Below are 16,809 nucleotides of genomic sequence, written 5' to 3' on the forward strand. Positions count from 1 at the left end.
TTTCTAAGAAAAGTAAAGCTATGACTTGCCAGGAATAAGTAAACAAGAAATTCAGAGGGTAGGGATTTGGTTTCCACTTCAGGCCTTCAAAGATCGCTGCCCCCAGGGGAGACACGAGCCCAGACAGTGCCTTTGGGCAGCTGAGAAAAAGACGTCCCTTTGGATAGATGGAGCCCAGTGGGAGGCGTCTCAGCTCAACCAATAGAGTTTTGGCCAAACAGCAAATGGCACAATTATGCATGTCGGCCCTGACCACAGGTGTTCCCTACAAGGTTCAACGGCAGCCCTACTTCCGTGGGAGCCATGGAAGAGGCAGACAGGGAGGTGGTGTGGGGAAGGTGGAGAGTAATGGGAGAAAAGGGGAAAGGGATAGACCCTAAGTCAGAATGAGACCCTAGAAGGAGTAAGGAGACAAAGGTGCAGACTTGGATGCAAACAAAACAGGAAAAATACAATAATCATATAAGAGAAATTCCACAGTATGAGCTCCTCAAAGCTCCTAGCGTTTTTTGTTTTGTTTTGTAGAGATATCATTCTGCTGTAACACACATGGCGCTGGAAATTAACTTCCAATCTGTAAAACTGGAGGCAGAAAGTCTGCCCCATCTCTCCACAGAGAATCAGCAAATTAAGAGTTGGATCTGTGCACCCAGCTCCACATTTCTCCCCCTAAATCACCTGAGACCAACTGTGGTGTGTTTAGGAGAGTTCTTCTCTGGTAATAATTGCTGGTGTGTTTATAATGGGAAGATGTGAGCATCCCTAAGGGAACTGTACCTGATGGAAGAACAAAAGAACCGTGAACAGTTTCACACTCCATCCTTCTTTGGCTTAATAGGCTCCCCTCAAATAACCAACTACGACTGTTATGTGTCAGCACGCCCAGGGACTAAAGAAAGCCTTCGCTGTGCAAGATTATATACGAGAAGCATCTGCTGTGACCAGCGAAAGGCACTCTTTGAGTTGGCTGTCAGTGAGAGTGCGGAAATGGCTTTTAAGGAGGACCTTCTCTGTGGCAGTGGGAGCTGTGTGTACAGCAGCACGTGAGCACAGAGCACTCAGGAGCAGGTCCCACAAGAAGGCTGATGAACGGAGGGACCCGTCTGAGGGCAGGGCCTCGGAGCCGGGAGTTGGCCCTCTCAGCTCAGCTTAGCCCCTGATTCTGGACCCGAGCTGGTCTTGGTTTAATGTCACAGCAACCTCTGGCCTCAGAGGGATGCCGGTTAAATCAGTCATAAGAGTCAACAGCATAACAGGGGCTTGGAGATGGCCGTCAGGTGATACAAGCAGCAGTCTAATAACAAAGATGGAAGAAATTGCACAAGAGGTGGAGATAGTCAGAAATATAATAACATCCCTAAGAAAAAGATGAGTTTAGGCAAAAGGCAAAAAGTTAGCAGAAGGAAATGAGGGACAGCTTGCCAAGTGAAAGAGAGAGAAAACAGAGCAAGTGGACCGCACAGAATCAATCTCAGGGTAACCCAATATTGAGGTGAACATCAAAATTTACGCAGAAAATTCCAAACCCGGGAGCTGTGTATTTTTAATCAACAACGGAAAATTGTGTAAAGGTCAGAATCTTCAAGAAGAGAGTCAGTAAATAAAAAATAACCCTGTTACTGGAAAAAAAAAAGAACAGAGGAAAAAGAGGGAGAAGCTCTAACTAATGTGATGGATCCAATGAGGAGCAAATGGACAGACAGTAAGGATCTGAAGGCGTTGAGTAATCTGAAGTAATCAAAACCCATGAAAACAGATTTAAAGGCATTTATTTACATTAAGAAAATAGAGAAATGAAAAAATAATAATGAAAAGTGACCTTTATATAATTTTACTTGAAAATTTCATTTGAATTTGGTAGAAAGTTATGGTCTTACAAAGGTTGTGAACTAAATGTAAAAGCTGTAAAGAAATAACATTACAATAAGAAGTGGCGTCTGAAGACAGAACTGAAAACCCACGTGTTCACCAACTCCACAGAGATGGCAGCACCAGTTCTGCCAAACTTGAATTTGCCTTTGCAAAGCTCATGTGATCACTGGCAATTTTCACTATTTTTTCCCATACTTGCTCTGAATGTAGATTAAAATCCACCAGAAGCTCATTTTCTCCACGGATTAAGACAACAACAGTACGATTATCAGTAAGGTTATTTGGGAAAGACCATCAATGCGAAGATAGGAGATCACCTGGAAGATTCACTTTATTTAGCAGAGCTCCAGGCAATTCTATGCGTAATCCAGGATTTGTTCACAGCTCTTCAAATTCAAATGAGGATTCTACCCCCTCAACCTACAGAGCTGAGGATTCACCCAAGAATTTTCATAGGGTTTCACGCACTTCATACTTTAAAGCACAAAGTACATGACTAAGTCAATCTCAACTATAGTCATCATATTGTACATGATATCCCTGGTACTCATTTATCTTATAACTGGAAGTTTGTACCTTTGGACCACCTTCATCCAGTTCTCAAGTTAACACTGCTGTATGGTATGTTTGACAGCTGTTAAGAGCATAGATCCGAAGAGTTCTCATCACAAGGGAAAAAAATTTTTTTTCTTTTCTTTTTTTTTTTTTTTGGTATCTTGTTTCTGTATGAGATGATGGATGTTGGGTAAACCTATTGTGGTAATCATTTCACAATACACGTAAATCAGATCATTATGCTGTATGCCTTAAACTTATACAGTAATATATGTCAGTTATATCTCAATAAAACTGAAAAAACAAGATCATGACAGTTTTTTTAAAAGTAAATCTTTATTCAGAGTGAATAGTCAACAAATGGGAAATCTAATGACACCTGACTTCAACACTTAATATTAACATGGGAATCACACAAAGGAGATTCCCTCATTTGAAAAGTTCAAAGCATGATAAATAACCAACTTGATGATCAGTTATGCCAATCTCTTTTTTTGGTTAAGATTACTATTAATATTTTTCGTATTACTGTTACTATTTCACTGTTACTACTTTTTTCCAAAGGGGAACAAAAAAGTGTTTTTCCAAAAGCAGAGTACTGAAATTCTGAAGCAAAGGCAGTCCACCAAAATGCTGATATTTAAAGAAATAAAGAGGGAGGGGCTTCGCTGGTGGTCCAGTGGTTAAGACTCCACGCTCCCGATGCAGGGGGCCTGGGTTCGATCCCTGGTCAGGGAACTAGAACCCACATGCCCCAACTAAGACCCGGCACAGCCAAATAAATTAATTAATTAAATAAAGAAATTCTGGCAAAAGATATGTAGAAGAAAAGCAATTTGGGCTTCAACATTTTCTAAAGCAGCACTTCTCAAATTATCTGTGGTGAAGGAATCACTTTTTTGCTTTTATTTCTAATTACATTCAAACTATAAGACCTACTTTTTAATTTTTAGATTCAATAGGCATAAACTTAACTCTGTCAACTTGCTACAGAAGTTTCTAAATGCTTCCTCTGAATTTCCACACTTACCACAGACCAGTAAGTGTGTGCTGTCCACAAACCACACTGGGGGTAGCCCTGGTCCAAAATATCACTGCTTATTCAGAACTGGAATTTTTATTTCATAGCTGTTGAATCTGAAATGCAACAAGATCCACCCAGACCTCTACCCATAGCTCTGAAAAGTAAACACTTTAAAAGAAAGGCCTGTATCACAGAGAAAAGTGGACACCTGCAGCCCTCAACAAATCAGGGTTTTGTCGCTGTTCTGCTTATCTTCTCAAACTGATTGCAGGGCCCACTTACTTCGTGGATTTTATCAGCGATTATGATGGGAAAAGCCTGCTTAGCACAGAGAACAGCAACAAGGCTCACAGGTGACAGGAAATGAGGATGGACTCCCCACCCTGCCACTTCCCAGCTGTGTAGCCTTGGGCTGGTGACTTGACTCAGGACACCTCTTTCTCTATCCATCAAACAGGGAAAACGGCAGGATCTACGTCCCAGGGTTACTCTGAGGATTAAGGGAGGTTCTGCATATGAAGCGCTTAGTGCAGTGAGTGATACACACTGAGTGTTCAGTAGATGTCAGCCACGTTGGCCACAAATTTGGCAAGTGGCGCTGCTCCTATCTGCAATGAAATGACGGCCAGCACAGCTCTTGAGGGCTGGCCAGCCTGTCCTCACTTGGAGCTATGTAGAGTCCAGAGCCCTGCAGACTCACGGATGTGTTTCAATCACACAGTCAAGCAGCACGAGTTCAAAAGTGGTGAACACAGATCTGAGGGGCTGACCCTGCCCCCAAGTTCCTATGTGGAACGACTCTCCTATCCTTCCACGAAAACCATAACCGCTAATGTGTTTCCAATTTTGGCCCCAGCAACAGATCCAGATTCCACCCTTCTTAAAAGCCACGCCTACCATCACCTCACACAGCTTTGCTTGAGCTGAAACAGAAAGCTCCTCTGACGCGACCTCAGTTTACTGTCTGACAACGTAACGGGGCTGCTTATGACTTCTCAGGGGGGCCTTTGGGGACCCACAGAGGTGAGGGACGACCCTGGTTCTCTCTTGACAGTGCGGACCTTGAGCAGGTCACCCGACTTTGCTCTCAGTCCCCGTCCATGACAGGGAGGTTGTCAGTATGCTGCCACCCTCTCTGGGAGGCGTGACAGCCCAACCACTATGGACAAGAGCAGCGGGGCAAACCGCGTAATGAGTGTGGGGGGGGGTGGATATATATATATATTCAGTCTCTAATATACATATATAATTCTTTAAATATATATATATATGGGGGTTTTTTTCAAATTTTTCAGAACTTTATTTTTTTGACTTTTTTTTTAAACATCTTTATTGGAGTATAATTGCTTTGCAATGGTGTGTTAGTTTCTGCTGTATAACAAAGTGAATCAGCTATACGTATACATATATCCCCATATCCCCTCCCTCTTGCGTCTCCCTCCCACCCTCCCTATCCCACCCCTCTAGGTGGTCACAAAGCACCGAGCTGATCACCCTGTGCTATGCGGCTGCTTCCCACTAGCTATCTATTTTACATTTGGGAGTGTATATATGTCCATGCTACTCTCTTACATCGTCCCAGCTTACACATCCCCCTCCCTGTGTCCATATATATATATGTGTGTCTGTGTGTGTGTGTGTTTTTAAAGAATTATTCTTTTTCTCATGATACTTCACCCCTTACGCTACACTGTAAATGCTCTAAACACAAACCACGTAGTTCTTTTCTTTTTGTTTTTTTTTTGCGGTACGCAGGCCTCTCACTGTTGTGGCCTCTCCCGTTGTGGAGCACAGGCTCCGGATGCGCAGGCTCAGCGGCCACGGCTCACGGGCCCAGCCGCTCCATGGCATGTAGGATCTTCCCGGACCGGGGCATGAACCCGTGTCCCCTGCATCGGCAGGCGGACTCTCAACCACTGCGCCACCAGGGAAGCCCCAAACCATGTAATTTTAATGCCTTAACCCACTAAGCTCCAGGTGCTGTCAGCATTCACCACAAAGCAATGACAAGTATTCAGGTAGCCCTCTGAATCCTTTCTAGCTCTTTGGAAGCTCATACCACAAGCCCTTGCAATTCTGAATTCAGGGGTTCTTTGTTTATTGCTAACATCATCCCCAGGGCCTCGTCGAACTGACATCACTGGCCCATTCAGGTGGGTCCACCCTGGTGTTTCCATTCTACCCCTTGGTGTACAAGCAAAACTCTCAGGAAGACTGTCTTTGCCAGTCATTCGCCATTCTTTTCCCTGGTGTTTGTTCACTTGTTTGTAAATCCTTCTCTGACCCACGTGAAAGCTGGCCTCCATACACCTTTTGTCCAGCACTCAGGCCTTCCTGGTCTATCCCATCTCGACATCCTCTCCCTGACTCGGATGACACTGTTGGTTTCCCCCCAGCAGGGAACGCTATTCTCCCAAAACACTGTCCATCAGGGATCATAGCACTTCTTATTTCTTCCTGCTTCAACTCCTTTTTCTGGTTTTTTTTTATGAGTCAGTCAGTCTGTAAAAATCTCTGGACATTTCAGTATTTCAGGAGATCAGCCCCCAGCTGAGCACTGAATGTTCTCTCCCGCAATGAAGCCAGGTAGTCACCCAATGCAAGCTTGATCTCCCTCGGTGATGGGGACCTCACTGTCTCTTGGGGCAGTTTGAATTGTGAGCAAGTTCTCCTTCATTCTGAGCTGGGAGATCTCTCTCTTTCATCATGAGGTTTTATTCAGCCTTGGCCCCCATACTCGGGTTTTCTATACAACCATCCAAATCCCTCTTTTACATGATGGCCCAAGAGACAGCTGAGGGCTCTCTTCTCCAGACTAAGCCTGCTAGGACTTGGCCTCCTAGTTCCTCACCACTTTAGTCACCCTCCTGTAGACATGCTCTGATAGCCTACCTATGTCCCGGGATCTTCTGTGCTTGTGGCATTCCCTCATATTCTGTTCCATCTGTTTATTCTCTCCTTGAGTGGCATGGACATGACCTCCCAGTAAGCTTTCTCAGCGGTCCCAGACAACACAGAAATTCACAAACACACAGAGCTAACACGATGGCCTCTGTTGTCAGGTGGCCACTACATACATATTTCCTGTTACTTCCCATACATTCAAGTTGGCCCAGTTGTTCACAGGACAATAAACACGGCACCAAGGTACAACCAGAACCTCAAAGCCAGTCTTCCAACAAGCCCCGTGTGCTGCCTTTATTGTGTCTTAATCCAGGATGTCAGCCTCTGTTCCTCCTCTAACTTGTTCCTTTCCTAATCAGAGCCCCTTCCTCAGATTTGTGCTTTGGATGTTACCATTGCTAAGGATAACAGGAAAAGCCAAGCAACGTTCCCTCTTACTAACACGCTCGTTAAGTCCATAGTGAATTACCATTTGTCTAGCACATACTTTATAATTTATAATCATCTTATGTTAATCTTCAGAGCAACACTGAGGAACAGATATTATCCTCATTTTATAGATGAGGACCCTGAGGCAGAGCTGGAACTCAAACCCAAGGGGTCTTCTGATTTCACATCTCACGCTATTTAGTCTATACCCCGCTTACTCAGAAGCTCACGAATCTTAGGTACAGAAAAAGTTTTCTAAGGTTAAGTTCCAAGTATCAAGTAAAGAATGAGTCACAGAGGAAAACCCAGAGGAATCTGGTTTCTATTTCTGGCTTTGCTATAAACTACCTCACAGTTTAACTTTCCTGGTCCTCAGTTTCCTTATTCATAAAATAAGGAGATCAAATCAGACAATCCCTGAAGCCCCTTCCTGCTCAGCTGTCCTATGTCTCCTGCCCTGTCTCTGCCGTGTTGCTAAAATTAGGCAGAAAACATTGTTGAAATATCTTTCTTTTTTGTTTCTCAGGGTTTTTTTTTTTTAAGTTTCTGAAATTAGCTGGCTAGTTGACAACTATCCAGCTAGTCTGTCAAGGAGGAAGAAAATTGCCGTCTATTTAATAGCTAAATTTTAAGCAGTTCCTCTTCTGTAGTGAGAAGAGATATCTGCAATCACCAGCCATGGGGCTGCACCCACAAAATTCCTCCTCCTGTGGAGACCATCTTTAGAGCCACGTATTCCCAGAGCAGAGGTTCTCAAGCCAGGCGACGTTTGGCAACATCTGGAGACATTTTGGGTCGTCACAACCGGGGAAGGTGCCACAGGAATCTGGCGAGTAGAGGCCAAGGATGCTGCTAAACATCTTATACTCACAGGACAGTCCCCTTAAACAGAGAGTTACCTGGCCCCAAATGTCAAAGGGCTGAGGTTGAGAAACCCTGTCTTAAAGAGTGAAGTCAAAGAACAGCCCCAAACTCTTCCCAGTGTTTTAGCTAAACGGGTCCACGTGAGAGGCCAACCGGGTGGGCTCACCTGAAAGAACCGAGGGTCTGGACACCTCTCTTACCTGGCGAAGAAGGACGCGGCCACCGAGGTGCCCGCGGAGGTCTCGCTGGCCACGCAGGAGGCTTGCGAGGCCGGGACGCTGCAGGCCGAAGGCTTGTCTGCATTGTAGCGATTCAGCGCCGCCTCTGTCAGGCCCTCCCGGCCAGGCTCTGTCATCAGCTGGGAGATCTGGCAAGGAACACGGAGATCGAGCTCATTACCTGTGGCTCACGGCATTTCCTGACTACCACTGGTAGCGCCTCTGTTTTGGGGTCGGGGCCAGAGCGTGGGGCAGGGGGCGGTGAGGCTGGGAGGGAACACGTCCCCACGTGCATTCAGTGACACGCGACATGGCCTCCTCTAAGGCCGTTTTCCTGCATGTTAGCTAGAATACCTCCTCGTTTGCATTAAATATAACGGAATACAATTATGCCCTGACACTGTAAGTTTCAATTACTTCTGTGTCCCCCCCTCCATTTGGAGGGGAAAGCAGAAGCCATTAACCACACTATCTGCAGCCCAAGACCAGACCAGTAGGACCAACTAGTGCTGGTTTCTTACTAGGAAGGCCCTAAAGGCTCTCAAATAGACAAGAGGGGCAAAGATATCATTTTTTTAAGGGAGAAGTGAACCTGCTAATGAACAGAAGAAATTAAACAAAACACTACTTGTGTATCGTTGTTGTTTGCTGTAGGCAGTCAGCAAAGAGGTGACTTAGAGACGCTCATAAAAATAGATACAGCCCACCATGAATTACCAATGGTTTTTTTTTTTTTTTCTTGGAAGGTTTAGACCATTTCAACAGACTTAATTTTCCTACTGGTTCATTAAGATAAATGGCTTCCATTTTATTGGCAATAATTGCATTTATAGCGCAAATTCTAGTGAATGGGGGCTGGGTCTATTTTGCCTAAATGCACATAATATACTATGAAGAACCACACTTCTGGGCAAATTAAGATACTGGCATAGAAATATACTTTCGGAAAGTGCTAATCCCATGACAAATGTAATAATTATGCAGGCAAGTCCTAAGTGTGCTATTTTGAAAGCCTGTTACTTTAAAACTTCAGTCTACTTGCAAAAAGGAAAAACTGTCAGTTTTTTTTTTAAAAAAGGAAACTTTAGTTTGGGGGGGGAAAAAAAAAAGGTCTCCAGCCGGTTCAAACCTCTTAAATGCTGAGTGGACAATGTTTCTAATTGCCTAGAAAATACAAGTGCGATAAGGCAAAGATCAGAACAGTTTCCACTCTGTGCTGAGCAGCCCAGAAGGCCAGTGAAAGAGTCCCGTTGGTTAACCTTTGAACATCAAACATTTGTACTTTTCATTATTAGAAGAACAGCAATCACTCTTGAGCCCCACAGACTTGAAACTTTGCTCTGCTTAAATTCACGCTCTGACTTGGAAAGCCTTGGCATTATCCAGCTGTAATTCTGCCAATACACACTTTCTTATTCTCATTCATTCAATGCGTTGTAAGGAAACTCAACCCACATCAGAGAAACGGGAGAGGAAACGGCAAAAGCAGCCAGTGGCCTGGAGGACGTTCCCCGCACTGGCAGGGGCTGCTTCCCAGGCAGAGGGCCTGTGTCACCTCGCTTTGGGCTTCCTCTGCAGCCCGTGGGGTGTGGGCTCCCCTCAACCAGCTACCACTCTCCCGGAGTGAGGCATGCTGGAGGGGACGGCTGAAACAACCGGGGACCTGGCCGTGGGCACGCACACTGTTGTCACCACGAAATGGCACTTACGAAGCACCGGTGGTACAGGATGCCATCCCGGACAGTGTCCCCAAACAAACCTCACCGTGAATTCCCTCCATCCCACAGCTCTCCACACCAGAATGGGGTCTCAGGAGCGACGTGCGGCCGACCCTCCTTGATCATCCTTGTGACAAAACTAACACCTACCCCAACCCTGTGTTCCCTAGGCGACCCCCTCCTTGGAAGCAGACCACCTACGCAGCAGCATTCACTCTTGCCCTGGTTCCGAATCTTATTTCAGGGCAGTGGCCTTTCCTACCAGCGGGCGGCCTCCCCACACTTCAAAAGCAAGTCTCTCTAAGAGGGGCCTGCTTTTTTGCTGCTAGCTATAATGAAGGCTCTGTTCTGTAAGAATCTGCCCGGAAGACTTGGCTTCTCCAAAGGGCATGGGGATGAGCTCGCCGAGAACCCCAAGCCCCTCTGCAGTCACGCAGCGGCCCCTACCCTTGGTTCCCAGGCCAGGTGGGCAGCACGTGAGATGTGCTAAGATGTGTGTGAGATGGGGCTAAGGGGTGTGCTGTCGTGGTCGGTTCCCCCCGGGGCCCTCACTGCAGTCCTGCAGAAGCTGGATTCTAAGAGACCGAGGGGCAGAAACCTGGGTCTGCTTCCCCAGGGGAAAACAGCTAGGGAGCAGGGGCCAAGGCTGAGCCCGGATTTGCTGGATTCTGTGACATTTTCACTCTGCCCTCCCCTCCCCCAGTCCAACCCTCATTCCCACTTTAACTGTCCCCTCAAGGCGGCTCTAGGGGCCCCCTCCCCGCAATCCACTGTAAGAGAAAACGCCCAAACAGCAGGAGTTCCCGGAAACCTTAGCTTCACTGCACAGTCTGCAATCCAAAGCCTTCTTTGTAGGGGACTATGGTTTATCTCTGCTTTTCAGACTATTCTGACTTAATGTTTTCTCTCACGATACTGTGAAAGCTACAAGACTCTTCGTGGGAAAATTCAAACACCTCAATCTCTTCGTCTAACACATCTGAAAAGCGCAAAGTTCTGGGGGAAAGTATTCGTTATCTTGATTATGTGTGTATGTCATAGTCTAGAAGCAGCAGCTGAAAACTTGCCAGGGGGTCCCAATCACTAACTTTAGGGGGACTAGATTTTCACCACAGGATTTCATTTGCTTTAGTTCTGATTAAAACCTGCTGTTTGCTCTCCATCTCTGTTACACCGGATGGTTTCACTAAAGCAACAAGTATCTGTGACTTTCAAAACACCACATCACATCCCGAGGGTAGTGGTCACTGAAACACGGGATGGCAGTAAAGGAACCAGGCACAGGGAGCGGGGGGGGCGCCTGTGTGTTTGCACACATGTGTGCTGGTCCATGTGGGGTCTTCAGTGCGCACGGGAGTCCCCGCTACCGTTCGCGTGCACAGGGAGCTGCCTCTCACAGATAAAGCCGCTCACTACGTTGTCATCCTAGGCAAGAGTCATGTCTTTCAAGCACATTTACATTTTTGCACTGCTACCTCAACATGAGGAGCCGTATACTTGTTCACAAAGAAATCTCGGATCTGAAATTCAGTTACGATCTCGACCACAGAATCAAGACAAAAGATGTTTGGCTGTTATCAACCAAGGTTGCTTGCACATGGCAAATCGCAATCTATAAGCCATTGACCTTTAACTTCTCCACTGATGGGAAGGACTCTGAGAGCTTCCAGAGTGTGACAACTTGGGGGCTCATCTTAAATGGCATTATTGACCCAGAAAGCCACCTCCCTTGGACTCTGCCGGGGCAGCAGGGAACACCAACAGTATCCATTTCCTGTGCAGAGACTTCTGAGGACAGCAGATGCATCCCACTCAGTCTTTATATTTAATGGCATTATGACCTCAAATCCCAGAAAATAACATATAAAGCATTTTCTGTTAGGCAACTTGTATCTCACTGTTTGGGGGTATCTCCTTTATTGTTATTACTACTTACACTGTTACTTAATATTTTTATATGTTTTGCAAACAGTGGTGCTCAGTAAATATTTTTTTTTTTTTGCGGTACGCGGGCCTTTCACTGCTGTGGCCTCTCCCGTTGCGGAGCACAGGCTCTGGACGCGCAGGCTCAGCGGCCATGGCTCACGGGCCCAGCCGCTCCGCGGCATGTGGGATCCTCCCAGACCGGGGCACGAACCCGCGTCCCCTGCATCGGCAGGTGGACTCTCAACCACTGTGCCACCAGGGAAGCCCTCAGTAAATATTTTTGATGTGTGTTAGCACAGCCTAACTCACAGTTATCCTGAAAAAGACTGGACACAACTAACGTCAACCCTTGGTATTGTCTATGCTGTCAGTGGTTGCACTCTTAGGGAACGAGGACAGCAGAATACAATTTCAAAAAGCCTAAACGAGGTAAGCAAATCTGAAAAGGACAAGATCAACAAATGCATCCCCAAACCGAAGATAAACGGTTACAGCTGATCATGCAGACCCTGCATTTCAGTCACAGGGTAACAGAGAACAGCATCTTCCTCTAATAATCACACTGCAGTGAGATAGGCCCCCATTGACTTATTTGGGTTTTGCTCCTATCAGAGAGTAGGGGGGAGAGAAAATTTTCCATCCTTTTCTGTATATGAGTCTTCGCTTGCACTGCAGGAACATGTGTCAATCCCCACTTGAGTCACTTCTGGAGCTGGATCTAACAGCATCTGGCCCCTTCCCTCCCCCCTCCCCTGAAGGATCTCCCTGGGGAGCAGCTGCCCTTTGTGACCCAGGATTCTTGGAACAGCCATGGGCGCGTGTCTCTTACCTCTGTACCCCTCCTTCTGGGGACCAAAATGCTTCATTTTATGAGATATGTTCATTCGATCCTGGCAGGCAAAGAAACAAGAGGTATGCCCCACTCAGGAGGGAAGCACTGCGATGTCTCCGAAGCCAGAACGGTCTCCTCTTCTGCAGTGTCTGTGCTGGCCTCAGCCCTCCCTAAGGGGTTCCACTGCACTCTTTTCGTGTCAGTGCTTTCTGCCCCTGAGCGATTGGGCAAACTTGATCGCATTTCAACTTTCATCTCACCCTGCCTGTCTGTTCTCCACCTGGAAACCAGACCTACCCAGAACTGAAGTGATGCATTGCAAAGGTGGCTCCCGTGCCGTGCGCAGTGGTAGTAAGCACCTTTCCTAAGCAGGATTTGTAAAAGGGCCAGAGCTCATACGGCAACACAGTGTTTGCTTAGAAGTCTCAGCAGACATTGCAGCAAGTTAACTACTGCTGGCTCTTTTTGCCTGAAGAAAAGCTACTGAAAACTAGAACAATAAAATGTGTTTTCCACTAATCTCTTCTAAAGATATTTTAACAAAAACGGAACAAAACAAACAAAAAAACAGAAGGACAAAGATTGTATGATTCCATTTATATGAGGCACCTGGAGTAGTTAGATTCATAGAGACAGAAGGTAGAATGGTGGTTGCCAGAGGCCTAGGGAGGAAGACACGGGGAGTTACTGTTTAACGGGTACCTACTTTCAGTTTGGGAAGATGGGAAAGTTCTGGAGATGGATGGCGGTGATGATTGCACCACAATCATCTTAATGTACTTAATGCTACAGAACTAATGGTAAATTAAAAATAGTTAAAATGGTAAATTTTATATCGTACATTTTACCACAATTAAAAAAAAAAAAACAACTTAGAATAAAGAGCACCAGGGGACTGCTGACTAAAGGGACAGCCCAGGGCTTCCCTGGTGGCGCAGTGGTTGAGAGTCCGCCTGCCGATGCAGGGGACGTGGGTTCGTGCCCCGGTCCGGGAAGATCCCACATGCCGCGGAGCGGCTGGGCCCATGAGCCATGGCCGCTGAGCCTGCACATCCGGAGCCTGTGCTCCGCAACGGGAGAGGACACTGCAGTGAGAGGCCCGTGTACCTCAAAAAATTTAAATAAATAAATAACGGGACAGCCCAAGATCCGCTCACTGAAAGGACTAAGAAAAAGCACTTGGACAGAAACCAAAGCTGTAAGGACAGTACTCCTCTTATTTTAAAATGCAGCCCCATAATCATGATAATAACTCCAGGGTCAAACTCAATTATCTGGTTGTATCTGAAAGTTCAGAGCTCCTAATGCAATACCTGGCACATAATAGGTGCTCTAAATATTTCTAGAATTGCTTGAATAAGTAGCTCAAGGTTTAGAAATTGTTCTGGTGCACAGGCCACTCTCCTGGAACAAAGCAGAGGTGGTGAGATTTGACCTCCATGTGAAACTCACCTAAGGGACAAAAGATTCTCTGTTCAGAAACATCAAAGGGGAAATTTTAGGTTATGTATATTTTACCACAATAAAGAAAAAAGAAAAGGAACGAAAGAGAAACGCCACAACACCAAAGAGTTGATCCCCTTCAGCTTGTCCCAGGTGGCCTGCACCTGCTTTGTCATTTTAGAGGGAGTCATGAGGACTCTGGGTGTCGAGGCCGAGTCCTCCAGGGACTATGACAGTGAGTTTGCAGGGGGGTCTCAGGGACAGGACCCCACCAGCCTATGCCCGAAGCCTGCAGGAGACGGGGTGAGCCAGAGCCCTCGACGAGGGAGCAACGGGAAGGCGAGGAGACCAGGAAAGCTGGGAGGGGCTGGAGAAAGCCTCCACCGGAACTGGGCTCTTGGATTAAACCTCATTTGATTTCTGTACCAGGTCAAACGCCGTCCTTCCTCAGCTTCCCTCATTCCTGCCATGTCCCACCCGAACAGTCAGTTAACATTTTTTCCATAACTAGTGTTCTGGAACTGGGTTGGTTCGGCTCCTCTCCCATGCCACTGTGACTTTTAGGCATTTAAACGCTCCGGTTAACCCTCCAGCCCTTGGCATGCTGTCCCCGGAGCACAGGCAATGCCGCCTAACTTGAACCTGGTCCCTGGCCTGGCCTAGTCCTTGTGACTCCCACGGGGCACAGACCACCTCTGAGACCCCGCGGCTACCTTGAGTCACACAGATATAGTCCTCCTGTGTTGTCCAGCTACCCCCTCCCCACAGCCAGCACCAAGGGGCCATGATGGGATTCTTATGTCCCACGGCTGGGTGTTTGATTACCCTTATTATCTTAACTTGCTTTGGCTATAAATTTTATTAGCGGCCATAAAATTATCCATCCACAGCTTTGACTCAGTGACCTCTTGCCACAGAGAATTCCACACACCGGTGCTCCCGGGGCCGAGGAGAGCTGCCTTTTCCTCACCCTGGATTTACAGCCTCACCTTCATCAGGGTTCCGCCCTGAATGATGAGTCAGCAAACAGAGGAGGCTGCTGTGTTTCATGATACCCATTATCAGGGCTTAAATCTGGCCCCTCAGTGCACATGACTGTCTTCTTTTATTCTTTGTGTTGCTAAAAGGTAAAGGGGCAGGGCCACCCAAATGCTTTAGAAAAGACTGAGGTGCAGGGTACAACAAAGGGCCAGCTGCATTTCTGTTTCGGATTCTTCCCTTAGATTTCTTTTTTGCTTTTAATTTTTATTGGAGTATAGTTGTTTTACAATATTGTGTTAGTTTCTACTGGACAGCAAAGTGAATCAGCTCTACGTATATATATATATATATCCCCTCTTTTTTGGATTTCCTTCTTCCCATTTAGATCACCACAGAGCATTGAGTAGAGTCCCCTGTGCTATATAGTAGGTTCTCGTTAGTTATCTATTTTATACATAGTATCAATCGTGTATATATGTCAATCCCAATCTTCCAATTCATCCCACCACCCCTTTTCCCCCTTGGTATCCATACGTTTGTTCTCTACGTCTGTGTCTCTATCTCTGCTTTGTAAATAAGATCGTCTGTACCAATTTTTTCAGATTCCACATATGTGCGTTAATATACGATATTCGTTTTTCTCTTTCTGACTTACTTTACTCTGTATGACAGTCTCTAGGTCCATCCACATCTCTACAAATGACCCAATTTCATTCCTTTTTATGGCTGAGTAATATTCCATTGTATATATGTAGCACATCTTTTTATCCATTCATCTGTCGATGGACATTTAGGTTGCTTCCATGTCCTGGCTATTGTAAATAGTGCTGCAGTAAACATTGGGGTGCATGTGTCTTTTTGAATTATGTTTTTCTCAAGGTATATTCCCAGTAGTGGGATTGCTGGGTCATATGGTAGTCCTAGTTTTAGTTTTTTAAGGAACCTCCATACTGTTCTCCACAGTGGCTGTATCAATTTACAATCTCACCAACAATGCAGGAGGGTTCCCTTTTCTCCACAGCCTCTCCAGCATTTATTGTTTGTAGATTTTTTGATGATGGCCATTCTGACTGGTGCGAGGTCAGAACTACTCACTGTAGTTTTGAATTGCATTTCTCTAATAATTAGTGATGTTGGGCATCTTTTCATGTGTTTGTTGGCCATCTGTATGTCTTCTTTGGAGAAATGTCTATTTAGGCCTTCCACCGAGTTTTGGATTGGGTTGTTTGTTTTTTGATATTGAGCTGCATGAGCTGTTTGTATATTTTGGAGATTAATCTTTTGTCAGTTGCTTCGTTTGCAAATATTTTCTCCCATTCTGAGGGCTGTCTTTTCACCTTCTTTATGGTATCCTTTGCTGTGCAAAAGCTTTTAAGTTTCATTAGGTTCCATTTGTTTATTTTTGTTTTTATTTCCATTACTCTAGGAGGTGGGTCAGAAAAGGACCTTGCTGCGATTTACGTCAAAGAGTGTTGTGCCTACGTTTTCCTCTAAGAGTTTTATAGTGTCTAGCCTTACATTTAGTTCTTTAATCCATTTCGAGTTTATTTTTGTGTATGGTGTTAGGGAGTGTTCTAATTTCATTCTTTTACATGTAGCTGTCTAGTTTTCCCAGCAACACTTACTGAAGAGATTGTCTTTGCTCCATTGTATATTTTTGCCTCCTTTGTCATAGATTAATTGACTATAGGTGCGTGGGTTTATCTCTGGGTTTTCTATCCTGTTCCACTGATGTATATTAGTTCTGAGATGTGCAGCTCAAGGCAGAGCTCAAATATTCCTTTAAAGAATATCTTAAAACAAATAAAGTCTTACCATCAAGCTTGTAGTATTTCTACCTATAGATACATGTAAATAGGTTGACTGACAATACTTTTAATACTTGGTGCTCAAGTATGTTTTGTGGGGTGGTTTAGTGACACATTCCAAGACATACAATGATACCAGGCGTCTAGCTGCCATGATGAGGTTAGTCTCAGCCTGAGAGAACGTTGAGAAGTGACTTTAGGCATCCTCATAGGGCGTCATCCTACTCATTATCGT

At 45.6% G+C, this 16,809-nt stretch overlaps 1 protein-coding gene across 1 annotated transcript in view; it reads right to left on the reverse strand.

Moving 5' to 3' along the window:
- Nucleotides 1-16,809, reverse strand: part of KIF26B (kinesin family member 26B) — a 498,005-nt gene that overhangs the window by 261,516 nt on the left and 219,680 nt on the right. The window contains exon 4 of the mRNA XM_079904855.1: nucleotides 7,849-8,015. Coding sequence (XP_079760981.1) covers nucleotides 7,849-8,015 — 167 coding nt within the window. The remainder of the gene's footprint in view (nucleotides 1-7,848; nucleotides 8,016-16,809) is intronic.

The sequence above is a fragment of the Stenella coeruleoalba genome, assembly GCF_951394435.1.
Source record: "Stenella coeruleoalba genome assembly, chromosome: 1".
Classification (NCBI taxonomy): Eukaryota; Metazoa; Chordata; class Mammalia; order Artiodactyla; family Delphinidae; genus Stenella; species Stenella coeruleoalba.